Genomic DNA, 13,930 nt, shown 5'->3' on the forward strand with positions numbered 1-13,930 from the left:
TTTATTCAACCCCTAAAATATCAATCCTGGTTTCCCAACCCTGGTATTTATCAATTCTTAACCCCACTGCCTATAAATGAGTGAATGTGGAATGTGCGAATTTTGGTTTTGAATCACAGTCAGGATTGGGTATAGGAAGATAACATGAATTGAATATAATTGTATTACAATAAATATATGTGTGGTGTGTAAGAGGAGAAAAATCAAGTATAGAGTTCAAAAGTTTAAACATTCAAAACGTCAGGGAAGACGAGCTCGACAAATGTTTCTACTTTAAATTACAAAAGGTGCTCAGGTGCAGCAAATATTTCTGCACAAATTGTTTACATTTACACCTTTGCTTTTGCGACTAAGTCAAGCATTTTTTGGAGAGTGAGCACATTTAATTACAGATGTAGGATCTTCATTTGAACACCCTGTTGCAGGAGAACTTTCCTGCAATGCAAAATCTAGTGAATTTGATGTTTAAGTTTCCCTATCAAACCCTACAAAAATGTCCATTCATTATAATCGTTCCTTATAATCCACATAATAATTCACATTTCCTTTTTCCTTTCCTGTTTGAGCAAACTGCCGCAAATTAAGATCCTACTTCTGTAACTACTCACGGTTTTTCTATTTATGAGGCAATTAATTTACAATATGATTCACTAGTGGTAAGGAAAGGTTTCCACCTCATTAGTGATCCACCAAACATCAGAATGTGCTACAGCAGTTGGACAAGAAATGTTTCACTCTCACACGAGCTGTTTAACACAACAGTCATAAAAATAACTTTATTCATTACAATTGTATCTGACATAGAGCATATCAAATGTTACCTATAGACGTTTAACAGATAGAACTTTACCTTTTGACAAATCACAAAATCTAACAAGTACAGTACATAGCATATCCATAAAGGACAAATAGGAAATCTGAGGTTGAAATTAAGTTGAGTCCCAACGACCCAAAAGCTCAGTCATACAAAATGACATCGCTCAACTCAACCACCAAGCTTTTCATTCTAATGGAGGCTTTTTGGAACAATTTCTCTGAGTACAGAACACCGTCCCTCACTTCTCTCCAGGGTTATGTCTTTTTTAACTAATCTTCTAAACCTAGCTATACTGAACAAAAATATAAATGCAACATGTAAAGTGTAGTTCCCATGTTTTATGAGCTAAAATAAAATATCCCAGAAATGTTTCAGAGTCACAAACAAGCTTATTTCTCTCAAATGATGTGCACATCCCTGTTAGTGAGCATTTCTACTTTGCCTAGATAATCCATCCACCTGACAGGTGTGGCATATCATGAAGCTGATTAAACAGCATGATTATTACACAACGAAAGCCACTCTAAAATGCAATTTCGTCACACAACACGTCACAGATGTCTCAAGTTTTGAAGGAGCATGTAATTGGCATGCTGACTGCAGGAATGTCCACCAGAGCTGTTGCCAGAGAATTAAATGCTATTTTCTCTACCATAAGCCGCCTCCAACATTGTTTTAGAGAATTTGGCAGTAATTCCAACCGGTCTTACAACTGCAGATGCGGAATTGTCTGAGACCAGCCACCCAGACAGCTGATGAAACTGAGGAGTTTTTCTGTCAGTAATAAAGCCCTTTTTTGGGGGGAAAACGAATTCTGATTAGCTGGGCCTGGCTTACCCATGGCTGCACACCTGCCCAGGCATTTGGAATACATAGATTAGGGCCTAAAAATGTATTTCAATTGACTGATTTCCTTATATGAACTGTAACTCAGTAAAATCATTGAAATTGTTGCATGTTGCGTTTATATTTTTGTTCAGTATATTTTTCCTTCATCCACATTGATTGGTGTCACATTGATGGTTCAGTCCATTGGTGATTTAGTCATTTTTACATGATGCAGTCTCCTTCAACTCATGGTACCCCTGGTGGTTTGGCTCTGTAAGGAGACAGAGAGGGGAGTTAGGAGTGGGAATGACCACTAATTGTATCTGCTCTCTTGCTGTAGTTCCTAATAAAAGCCTCTTTTAGAATTATAGGCTTTCCAGTCCTGAGGAAAAACTCTCTAACATGTAATACTTATTTATATTAGGCCTACTGGTATAGTAGTACATGTATAAGAAAACCATTTGTGGACAGTTAATATTTGTGGAAAGCATTTTTGTATCACAGTGTAGATGGAAAAGTTTGAATCAAAACTGCTATCTCAAGTGAAGTCCATTACTACTATTGCCTCCTCATCCAATATTCAGTAAGAGTAGAGTGGCTATTCAATGAAAACTGCTTACACCACCATCCGTTATTTAATTTCAACATCATCTGCAGTCTCACAGAGAGAGCTCCATCATTTTATAATTTTCTGAACATCCCAAACAATATAGGTGAACAATCCCACGAGCAGAATACGTTTGAGAGTGTAGATAAGAGTTACAGTACCCAGACTCATATTCTCCTCCACCAGAGGCCTGGAATCGGTGCAGTTGAACGCGTTTCCCCGGGCCGCTCCTAAAATGGTCATGATATCCACCAGGTTGAGCTTCCCTTCCTCCTGCAGCTCCTCCACTTCCTCCTCCAGCTCCTGTGCTGCCTCGGCCCTCTCCTCGATCTCCTCTGCCGTCAGCATCCCCGCACCCTTCACGCCATTCCCCTTCCCGATCTGCGGGGATGCCAGCGAGCATACGGCCCTCAGCCTGCCATAAGACTGCAGATGCGCCACGTTAGCTCGCAAAAACAGCAGAAGAACGTTGAGGTCGTTGAGCGGGCAGCCCAGCTTGCGACCGCTGTTAAGTCCCAATGCAGGTAGAACCTCGTAGACCGACAATAGAGTCGTATCCCAACAGAAGAGGCGGACCAAGCTGAACAGCACGATAGGTACCAGAAGGATGTAGATAGCACCGTTAGCCACGCTAATAACCTGGAAGACCAGTTGGCCGGTCATTTTGCACTGGACCAGTTCTGGGACCCAGTTTTGGTCGCGCAGCAAGCCGGTGCGGACAAAGCAGCTAAACTCATCCTGGAGAAAGGCGGATAGGTGGAAGTAGACGAGGTAGAGGCAGGCGGCAGACATGAAGGTGAGCAAGAGGAAGCCGCGCAGAAAGAGCATGCTGACCAGGAAGTAGGAGCCGTGCTTGCTCTGCATGTACCTCTCCAACAGGGGATACTCGAAGTAACGCTTCCGCTTGGCCCTGAAAAGAGACCATGGAAGAGATGGGGTTAGAGGACAGTTGGCTCAAACACACTTTCATGTTATTGGCTCTGATGTTTGGTAATGGAGGTTGTGTGAGTATCTAAAGCATTTATCATAGTATTCAAGATTTAAATAGTCAGTCACATAACTGCCTAAATAGGGTCTTGTTTTCAGTTTCCATTTCAGATACTTTTAGCTGTAATTAGCTTACTTTTGTTTTTATAGAAACTCAAAGATATATTTCTTAATGGCCACAGCCATGGCAATTACAAACAACAGGAACATGTTTGCCACTCAAAAATCATTGTATAAGGCAGGGTTTCCCAAACTCGGGCCTGGGATCCCCCCTGACTGGACCTTTAGTTTTTTTTCCTAGCACCACACAGCGGATTCAAATAGGTGGAGATTCACACAAAGAAAAAAAACATGATGGATAAAAAAAAAAGAACAAAAAAAGAAAAGATATTCAAGTAAAATGCATAATCAGCATGAGTGACATATAGGCATCAGATTATTTGGATGAGTCATTGAATGAAATGTCCAGTAGATATTTTTTAATTTTGCATTTGAAGGAGTTGAAGCTGTTGCAGTGCTTGAGGTAGTCTGGGAGACAGTACAAAACAGACCTACAGTATGTAAATAGTGCCTTCGGAAAGTATTCAGACACATTGACTTTTTAGACATTTTATTACGTTACAGCCTTATTCTAAAATGTATTAAATAGTTTTTTCCCTCCATCTACACACATACCCCATAATGACAAAGGTTTTTAGAAATGTTTGCTAATTTAAAAAATGGAAAAAAATGAAATATCACATTTACATAAGTATTCAGACCCTTACTCAGTACTTTGTTGAAGCACCTTCGGCAGCGATTACAGCCTTGAATCTTCTTGGGTATGAGGGTACAGGCTTGACACACCTGTATTTGGGGAGTTTCTCCCATTCTTCTCTGCAGATCCTCTCAAGCTCTGTCAGGTTGGATGGGGAGCGTTGCTGCACAGCTATTTTCAGGTCGCTCCAGAGATGTTTGATCGGGTTCAAGTCCGGGCTCTGGCTGGGCCACTCAAGAACATTCACAGACTTGTCCCGAAGCCACTCCTGTGTTGTCTTGGCTGTGTGCTTAGGGTCGTTGTCCTGTTGGAAGGTGAACCTTCACCCCAGTTTAAGGTCCTGAGCGCTCTGAAGCATGTTTTCATTTAGGATCTCTCTGTACTTTGCTCTGTTCATCTTTGCCTCGATCCTGACAAGTCTCCCAGTCCCTGCCGCTGAAAAACATCCCCACAGCATGATGTTGCCACCACCATGCTTCACCATAGGGATGGTGCCAGTTTTCCTCCAGATGTGACACTTGGCATTCAGGCCAAAAAGTTCAACCTTGGTTTCATCAGACCAGAGAATCTTGTTTCTCATGGTCTGGGAATCTTTATATGCCTTTTGGCAAACTCCAAGCAGACTGTCATGTGCCTTTTACTGAGGAGTGGCTTCTGTCTGGTCACTCTACCATAAAGGCCTGATTGGTGGAGTGCTGCAGAGATGGTTGTCCTTCTGGAAGGTTCTCCCATCTCCACAGAGGAACTCTAGAGCTCTGTCAGAGTGACCATCGGGTTCTTGGTCACCTCCCTGACCGAGACCCTTGTACCCCGATTGCTCAGTTTGGCCGGGCGGCCAGTTATAGGAAGTTTGGTGGTTCCAAATTTCTTCCAATTGAGAATGATGGAGGCCACTGTGTTCTTGGGGACCTTCAATGCTGCAGAAATGTTTTGGTACCCTTCTACAGATCTGTGCCTCGACACAATCCTGTGCTCTACGGACAATTCCTTCGAACTCATAGCTTGTTTTTTGCTCTGACATGCACTGTCAACTGTGGGACCTTATATAGATAGGTGTGTACCTTTCCAAATCATGTCCAATCAATAGAATTTACCACATGTGGACTCCAATCAAATTGTAGAAACATCTCAAGTATGATCAATGGAAACAGGATGCACCGGAGCTCAATTTCGAGTCTCATAGCAAAGTCTGATTACTTATGTAAATACAGTATTTCTGTTTTTAATTGTTAATACATTTGCAAAAATGTCTAAAAACCTGTTTTTGTTTGTCATTGTGGGGTACTGTTTGTAGGTTCATGAGAGAAGAAAAAAAACAATTTCATCGATTTTAGAATAAGGTTGTAACGTAACAAAATGTAGAAAAAGTCAAGGGGTCTGAATACTTTCCGAAGGGCCTGTAAGTAATGGAAAATGTACCAAATCTTCTACGGAAAAAAGGAGTGTGGAGATCTTGTAGAATAATGATGAACCGGAGTTTGACATTTCTATTTGAAATGAGTTTGAAAAGAAACAGGGATTAGATTTATTTTGAACTGGAATACAAATAAACAGACTTGAAGTTGATCGATATCATAAATATTGAGGGTTTGAAGGTGATGAAAGAGTGGAGAGGAACTGGCACGACTGTCGGAGTGTGTTGCCATTCTCACAAAACGCTTTTGAAGAATTAAAATGTTATTGAGGTTGCTTATTTAAGTACTATTGTCAGGTTTTGGCCAAGACTGTTCGGGTTTTGGTCACTAGATGTCCCCATTGCACCTTTTTTGTACCTTTTGTTTTTCTTGCTCTAATTATTGTTTGCACCTGTAGGTCATTCCCTTGTTAGTATTTAAACCCTGTGTGTTCCTTTGTTCCTTGCTCAGTGTTTGTAAGTTAGCACCCAGCCCCAGCCCAAGCCTTGTTTTATTCAGAGATTTCTCTTGTTGGATTTTCCAGAGGTTCTCTGGTTTAGTTCTTGTGTATTATTTGAGTAGTCTTTTGAGGTTTGTTTTTCCCTGCTGTTTTTTACCACTTTGTGAAGTTTCTTTTGTATTTTGGAGGATTTCCATTTTGTGCCTTTTGGCTTTATTTTTGGACATTGTGGATTTAGTTTCTTTGCCTGAAGATTTTGTTCTTTATTAAACCACTATCGCTAGTACTGCTGTGTCTGCCTCATCTTCTGGGTTCTGACGATTATTAGTGACTGTTTCTCGCAGCGGGTCCTGACAACTATATTGCAATATGACATGACTGGATAGATTAAGTTGTAGTATACAGTGGGGAGAACAAGTATTTGATACACTGCACGATTTTGCAGGTTTTCCTACTTACAAAGCATGTAGAGGTCTGTAATTTTTATCATAGGTACACTTCAACTGTGAGAGACGGAATCTAAAACAAAAATCCCGAAAATCACATTGTATGATTTTTAAGTAATTAATTAGCATTTTATTGCATGACATAAGTATTTGATCACCTACCAACCAGTAAGAATTCCGGCTCTCACAGACCTGTTAGTTTTTCTTTAAGAAGCCCTCCTGTTCTCCACTCATTACCTGTATTAACTGCACCTGTTTGAACTCGTTACCTGTATAAAAGACACCTGTCCACACACTCAATCAAACAGACTCCAACCTCTCCACAATGGCCAAGACCAGAGAGCTGTGTAAGGACATCAGGGATAAAATTGTAGACGCACAAGGCTGGGATGGGCTACAGGACAATAGGCAAGCAGCTTGGTGAGAGGCAACAACTGTTGGGCAATTATTAGAAAATAGAAGAAAATAGAAAAGAGTTCAAGATGATGGTCAATCACCCTCGGTCTGGGGCTCCATGCAAGATCTCACCTCGTGGGGCATCAATGATCATGAGGAAGGTGAGGGATCAGCCCAGAACTACACGGCAGGACCTGTCAATGACCTGAAGAGAGCTGGGACCACAGTCTCAAAGAAACCATTAGTAACACACTACGCCGTCATGGATTAAAATCCTGCAGCGCACACAAGGTCCCCCTGCTCAAGCAGGCGCATGTCCAGGCCCGTCTGAAGTTTGCCAATGACCATCTGGATGATCCAAGGAGGAATGGGAGAAGGTCATGTGGTCTGATGATTCAAAAATAGAGCTTTTTGGTCTAAACTCCACTCGCCGTGTTTGGAGGAAGAAGAAGGATGAGTACAACCCCGAAGAACACCATCCCAACCGTAGCATGGAGGTGGAAACATCATTCTTTGGGGGATGCTTTTCTGCAAAGGGGACAGACGATGCACCGTATTGAGGGGAGGATGGATGGGGCCATGTATTGCGAGATGTTTAGCCAACAACCTCCTTCCCTCAGTAAGAGCATTGATGATGGGTCGTGGCTGGTCTTCCAGTGACAACGAACCGAAACACCACAGCCAGGGCAACTAAGGAGTGGCTTCCGTAAGAAGTATCTCAAGGTCCTGGAGTGGCCTAGCCAGTCTCCAGACCTGACCCAATAGAAAATCTTTGGAGGGAGCTGAAAGTTCGTATTGCCCAGCGACAGCCCCGAAACCTGAAGGATCTGGAGAATGGTCTGTATGGGAGGAGTGGGCCAAAATCCCTGCTGCAGTGTGTGCAAACCTGGTCAAGAACTACAGGAAACGTATGATCTCTGTAATTGCAAACAAAGGATTCTGTACCAAATATTAGGTTCTGCTTTTCTGATGTTATCAAATACTTATGTCATGCAATAAAATGCTAATAATTACTTAAAAATCTACAATGTGATTTTCGGGATTTTTGTTTAGATTCACGTCTCTCACAGTTGAAGTGTACCTATGATAAAAATTACAGACCTCTACATGCTTTTTAAGTAGGAAAATCTGCAAAATCGGCAGTGTATCAAATACTTGTTCTCCCCACTGTACATTCAAAATGATGTTAAGATCATTGTAATTGGATATACGGAAGATCGTTTATTTAAAAAAATAATTTACGTTTAAGGACAATGTATTTGCTTTGAAGCAATTGTCAGTTTTTTTTTTACCTCTCCTGAACATGGTCTCTTAATTTGCATTTAAACGTCATCATATTGTTTTAAATTTTCCTGTGTGCAAATGAATAAAAATAGACATACATTTTAAGCCTGCTTACTTCCCCTCTTCCCCAGTCCAAAATTCCTGCCTCAACCAATCTGTCTGGATCTATCTCAGACACAATCTTTGCTACATCCACTCTCACCTCTCAAGCTCGGCCTGGAAGGTGAAGGGGTTCTGGGTGTTCTGGCGCATCTCCAGGATGCTCTGAGCCAATCGCACGGAGCGGTTGTACGATTTGTCCAGCTCGTCAATGATGAAGAGCAGGTCGGAGCCCAATGACGGCATGACCAGGAAACGCCAGATGAGGGCAGGCAGGTACATCATCATGGCCATAGCCAACAGAGAGTACGGGAACATCTGAGAGGGAGGGAGGGCGGGAGAGAGGAAAGAAAGGAGGGAAGGTGAGAAAGAAATGAAGAGGAAGGGAGGGGACGGAGAGGTAGAGAGAAAGAGAAAAGAACAGAAAAAAGAGTGAGAGAAAGAGTGAAAGTATAAGAGAAAAGAAGTGAAGGAGAGGTGTAGATAAAGAGAGTGATTTACAGTCTACATTTTACATTTTTAATCAGAAAGATTAATGACTTTAATGGATGCTCCTCATTGCGACATTAAGGAAGCAAGAGGCACTTTTCATTCGAAAGTAATGACGATTACTGTACAAACAAATGATACAAATCCAGCGCTCCATATCTCTCTCCATATCTACTCACAATATTGCCTAACTTCCCATGTTGAACACCTAAAACTCCATAAATGTGTACTGTACAACTAAGAAACACACAGACAGACAAACACAGACACTCCGCACAAGCATGTGACACAGCTCCTTACCCTCATCTGAACAGACTGTCCACCAAATACATCAAAATACACAAATGGACACAGCACACATTTAACTCCATCATTATACCCATGAGCATGAGATTCATGTCTTACTTAGACAGCCCAGTATTTATAGAACTACTTATTACATATTTATAGTGTAACGATTTTCATCGTTGGATGAAGAGTAGTCGGACCAAAGCGCAGCGTGGTAAGTGTTCATGTTATAATTTTATTAAAACAGAACACTAAACAAAAAGAATGAACGAAACCGAAACAGTCCTGTAAGGTGCAGCAACACAAAAGAGAAAACAACTACCCCCAAAACCAACATGGACAATGGCAACCTAAATAGGCTCCCCAATCAGAGACAACGAGAAACAGCTGTCTCTGATTGGGAACCAACTCAGGCCACCATAAACCTAATTACCCCTAGACCAGGGGTGTCAAACTCATTCCACGGAGGGCCTAGTGTCTGCAGGTTTTTGGTTTTTCCTTTCAATAAAGCCCTAGACAACCAGGTGTGGGGAGTTCCTAACTAATTAGTGATGTTAATTCATCAATCAAGTACAAGGGAGGAGCGAAAACCCGCAGACACTCGGCCCCCCGTGGAATGAGTTTGACACCTGTGCCCTAGACCATACAAAATCCCCATAGATAAACAAAAACCCTAGACAAGACACAAACCCCTAGACAATACAAAAACTAAACAAACCACCCTTGTCACACCCTGACCTAACCAAAAAATAAAGAAAACAAATATAACTAAAGTCAGGGTGTGACATATAGAACCCATATAAAATGACACATCTGAGCTTTGAAATGAATTGCTAATCCCCTCAGTAACAGAAACCTCAGGTCTTGTCACAGTGTTTTTATTGTGTTACTTTTTATTATTTTAAACTTCAGTTTATTTGGTAAATATTCTTGAACTGCACTGTTGGTTAAGGGCCTGTAAGTAAGCATTTCACGGTAAGGTCTACACTTGTTGTATTCGGCGCATGTGACAAATAAAGTTTGATTTGATTTTTGTTTAATAATGTTATGTCTGGAGAAATCTTTAAATGTCCCTTTTAATAAGATATATATATTTTTTCTTCCTATTTCACCTTTATTTAACCAGGTAGGCCAGTTGAGAACACGTTCTCATTTACAACTGCGACCTGGCCAAATAAAAGCAAAGCAGTGCAACAAAAAACAACACAGAGTTACACATGGGATAAACAAAAGTACAGTCAATAACACAATAGTAAAATCTATATACAGTGTGTGCAAATGGAGTAAGGAGGTAAGGCAATAAATAGGCCAATAGTAGCGAAGTAATTACAATTTAGCAAATTAACACTGGAGTGATAGATGTGCAGATGATGATGTGCAAGTAGAAATACTGGTGTGCAAAAGAGCAAAAAAAGTAAATAAAAACAAAATGGGGATGAGGTAGGTAGTTGGATGGGCTATTTACAGATGGGCTGTGCACAGCTGCAGCAATCGGTAAGCTGCTCAGATAGCTGATGCTTAAAGTTGGTGAGGGAGATATGAGTCTCCAACTTCAGCAATTTTTGCAATTCGTTCCAGTCATTGGCAGCAGAGAACTGGAAGGAAAGGTGGCCAAAGTAGGTGTTGGCATTGGGGATGACCAGTGAGATATACCTGCTGGAGCACGTGCTATGGGTGGGTGTTGTTATCGTGACCAGTGAGCTAAGACAGAACATTACCTAGCAAAGACTTATAGATGACCTGGAGCCAGTGGGTTTGGCGACGAATATGTAGCAAGGGCCAGCAACCTCATGGGTTTCTAACTTCTTTGGGATAGGGGGCGGTATTTTGACGTCCGGATGAAAAGCGTGCCCAAAGTAAACTGACTGCTACTCAGGCCCAGAAGCTAGGATATGCATATAATTAGTAGATTTGGATAGACAACACTCTAAAGTTTCGACAACTGTTACAATAATGTCTGTGAGTAAAACAGAACTGAAATGGCAGGCGAAACCCCAAGGACAAACCATCCCCCCCAAAATAATTTTCATCCTACCACTGATTTCAATGGCTGGCACTTTTATAATAGGGCGAAATCGTGCCCAATCGCAGTTCCTACGGCTTCCACTAGATGTCAACAGTCTTTAGAAAGAGTTTCAGGCTGGTTTTTGGAAAAAATTTGCTAGAAATTGTCGTTTTTCTAAGTGGCTCCCATTTTGGCTGTAGCTTTTCCAAGCGCGTGAATGAGAGCGCGTTCTTTGGTATTTTTCTCTGTTAAAGACAATAACGATTCTCCATCTTAAATGTTATCCTTTATTTGCATATCAGGGTACCTAAGGTTTGATAATAAACGTTGATTGACTTGTTTGGATAAGTTTATTGGTAACGTTTGGGATTCATTTTGTATGCATTTTGAAGGAGGGAAACCGAGTGGATTTTTGACTGAAGCGCGCCAGCTAAACTGAGTTTTTATGGATACAAAGAAGGACTTGATCTAACAAAAGGACAATTTGTAATGTAACTGGGACCTTTTATAGTGCCAACAGAAGGAGATCTTCAAAGGTAAGGCATATATTATATTTATATTTACTATTTCTGACTTTCGTGTCGCAACTCCTTGGTTGAAAATGATTTGTTATGCATTTGTGTGCTGGGCGCTGTCCTCAGATACATTTACATTTACATTTAAGTCATTTAGCAGACGCTCTTATCCAGAGCGACTTACAAATTGAGATAATTGCATGGTTTGCTTTCGCCGTAAAGCCTATGTTCTATGTTCATTTTCTATGTTTTGTATTTCTTTGGTTTTGGCCGGGTGTGGTTCTCAATCAGAGGCAGCTGTCTATCGTTGTCTCTGATTGAGAATCATACTTAGGTAGCTTTTCCCCACCGATGCTTTGTGGGTAGTTGTTTTCTGTTTTCTGTTTCTGCACCTGACAGAACTGTTTCGGTTTTGTTCGTTCTCTTTGTTGTTTTGTTATTTAGAGTTCAGTTTTATTAATAAATCATGGACACTTACCACGCTGCGCTTTGGTCCACTCCTTCTTCATCAGACGATCGTTACAGGTGAATCATGCGTGACTCCATCATTTGTAACAAGTTTTAATTTAAAAAAATTGGTAGCATTTCTATTTTGAAGTTTCAAAAATAATTAGTTAGCTGCATTTGTTAGCTACTAAGGAAGTGAAACTTAAAGTGAAAAAAAAAATGCAATCTCTTTGTCTATATATTGCTTCTCCTTCATTTTGGAAGAAATTCATTTAAAAACTGTTCAACTATTGTCTTTCTCTCTCTTTTAGTCAACTACTCACCACATGTTATGCACTGCATTGCTAGCTATCTGTAGCTTATGCTTTCAGTACTAAAGTCATTCTCTGATCCTTTGATTGGGTGGACAACATGTCAGTTTATGCTGCAAGAGCTGATAGGTTGGAGGACGTCCTCCAGAAGTTGTAATTACTGTGTAAGTCTATGGAAAAGGGTGAGAACCATGAGCCTCCTAGGTTTTGTATTGAAGTCAAAGTACCCAGAGGAGGACGGAAGCTAGCTGTCCTCTGGCTACACCATGGTGCTACCCTACAGAGTGCTGTTGAGTCTACTGTAGATCTTTATTGCAGAACAGTGTGTTTTAATCAGTTATTTGGTGACGTGAATATATTTCGTATCGTTTTATCTAAAAAGGATAACTTTTTAAATGTGTTACAACTTTATTTTTATGAAATTCACTGAGGAGGATGGTCCTCCCCTTCCTCCTCTGTGGAGCCTCCACTGATCCACTTACATTACACTGTTGTCATGGCAAAGACAGAAACAATGTTTCCATGGTCTTCATCACCTGACAAAGAGCAACCATTTACATAAGTTGCATTACCTTCCTGTGCATTACCTTTTAGCAACATGACATCTTATAAACATCTGTTCATATACACCCCCAGGAAGAATATGATACCACTTAGATATGGTCATTTTCATACTTTCATAGAATGTTTGGGAATGATGTATACTAAGGCATTTGTGATATTCCTATAGCAATATAGATTGGGAAAGCGTCCATGCGTTTGGACAATTAATAGACACTGCAGTAAATAAAACCTAATAAAACATGTCAGTCTTGTCCAGGAATGGACTCTAAACAGACCGGTGCGCCATAGMCAATCAGAGCTAGAGTAGGCCAATATGCAAATAAGCATTTGTCAAACGGGCTTGCCATCTTTCACTTTGAACTGGACTGTGTGTTTACAGGTAGTAGCAACAGCGTGACTTTAGATCATTAGAAAGCATTCGCGAAAAGCCACAAAATACACCTGAATGTATTTCTACTATATGTAAATACCACGGGAGTCCTCTTACATTTGTGAACTTTACAGCGCTATTGATCAAACAACCATCTCCCTCAGTTGCCTATGCACATCAACAACAAAAAGATAAACAACTAATGTTGGCTAGTACGAGATGAGCACAAATCTAACAAGGGAACAGTAGATAAACCCTCTCAAACATTTTCAGCTTGTAGTTGGCCGTCAAAATTGCACTGATAAATTATGGGGAATAGTAGCCGGTTTGTCCTTCTGCAGCTTGCCTGCCAATGCATGCTTGTCCTAACCCACGTCTTAACTGAATGGGAACTTGCCTGCCTCCTCACCCATTTGATCGATGCCAAGTACATTTGATTGACAACTCAGAGATATGTTAACAGTCAATTAAGCTCAGCATAGCTAGGTAACAAAATGATTCACATTTCTTGCTAGCAAACCAAATGACACCGCTCACCCACTCACCTAATAATATCATCCCAGAACCGTTAGGCTCTGTGTTTTTGGCTCACTAAATAAATAGCTTTATAAATAGACAAGCTAGCCTATTAGCCACATTATGACTGACATTGCCCTTTGCTAGGTTGATTGTATTGACATTCCCAGCCTTAGTTACATTCGTCTGTTTTTGTCCTAAATATTGACTCATTGAAACTGAATCCCGAATGGCTGGAGGCAGCAAACAATGCACCAGGCCAGCTGTGATTTACAACCTGATAGCAATATTTGTTGGACTACCAAGAAATGTATTGGTGAATTATATTGATAATGCATTGAACTGTATAC

General features: G+C 40.8%; 1 protein-coding gene across 1 annotated transcript in view; it reads right to left on the bottom strand.

The window, feature by feature from the left end:
* Positions 1-747: 747 nt before the first annotated feature.
* The window catches only part of LOC111951019 (homeobox protein PKNOX2), a 130,317-nt gene continuing 117,134 nt past the window's right edge, over positions 748-13,930 (bottom strand). The window contains exons 15-16 of the mRNA XM_023968982.2: positions 8,179-8,393; positions 748-3,162 (exon numbers count right to left, since the gene is read on the bottom strand). Coding sequence (XP_023824750.2) covers positions 2,322-3,162; positions 8,179-8,393 — 1,056 coding nt within the window. The 3' untranslated portion in view covers positions 748-2,321. The remainder of the gene's footprint in view (positions 3,163-8,178; positions 8,394-13,930) is intronic.

Source organism: Salvelinus sp. IW2-2015, linkage group LG23, assembly GCF_002910315.2.
Source record: "Salvelinus sp. IW2-2015 linkage group LG23, ASM291031v2, whole genome shotgun sequence".
Taxonomy (NCBI): domain Eukaryota; kingdom Metazoa; phylum Chordata; class Actinopteri; order Salmoniformes; family Salmonidae; genus Salvelinus; species Salvelinus sp. IW2-2015.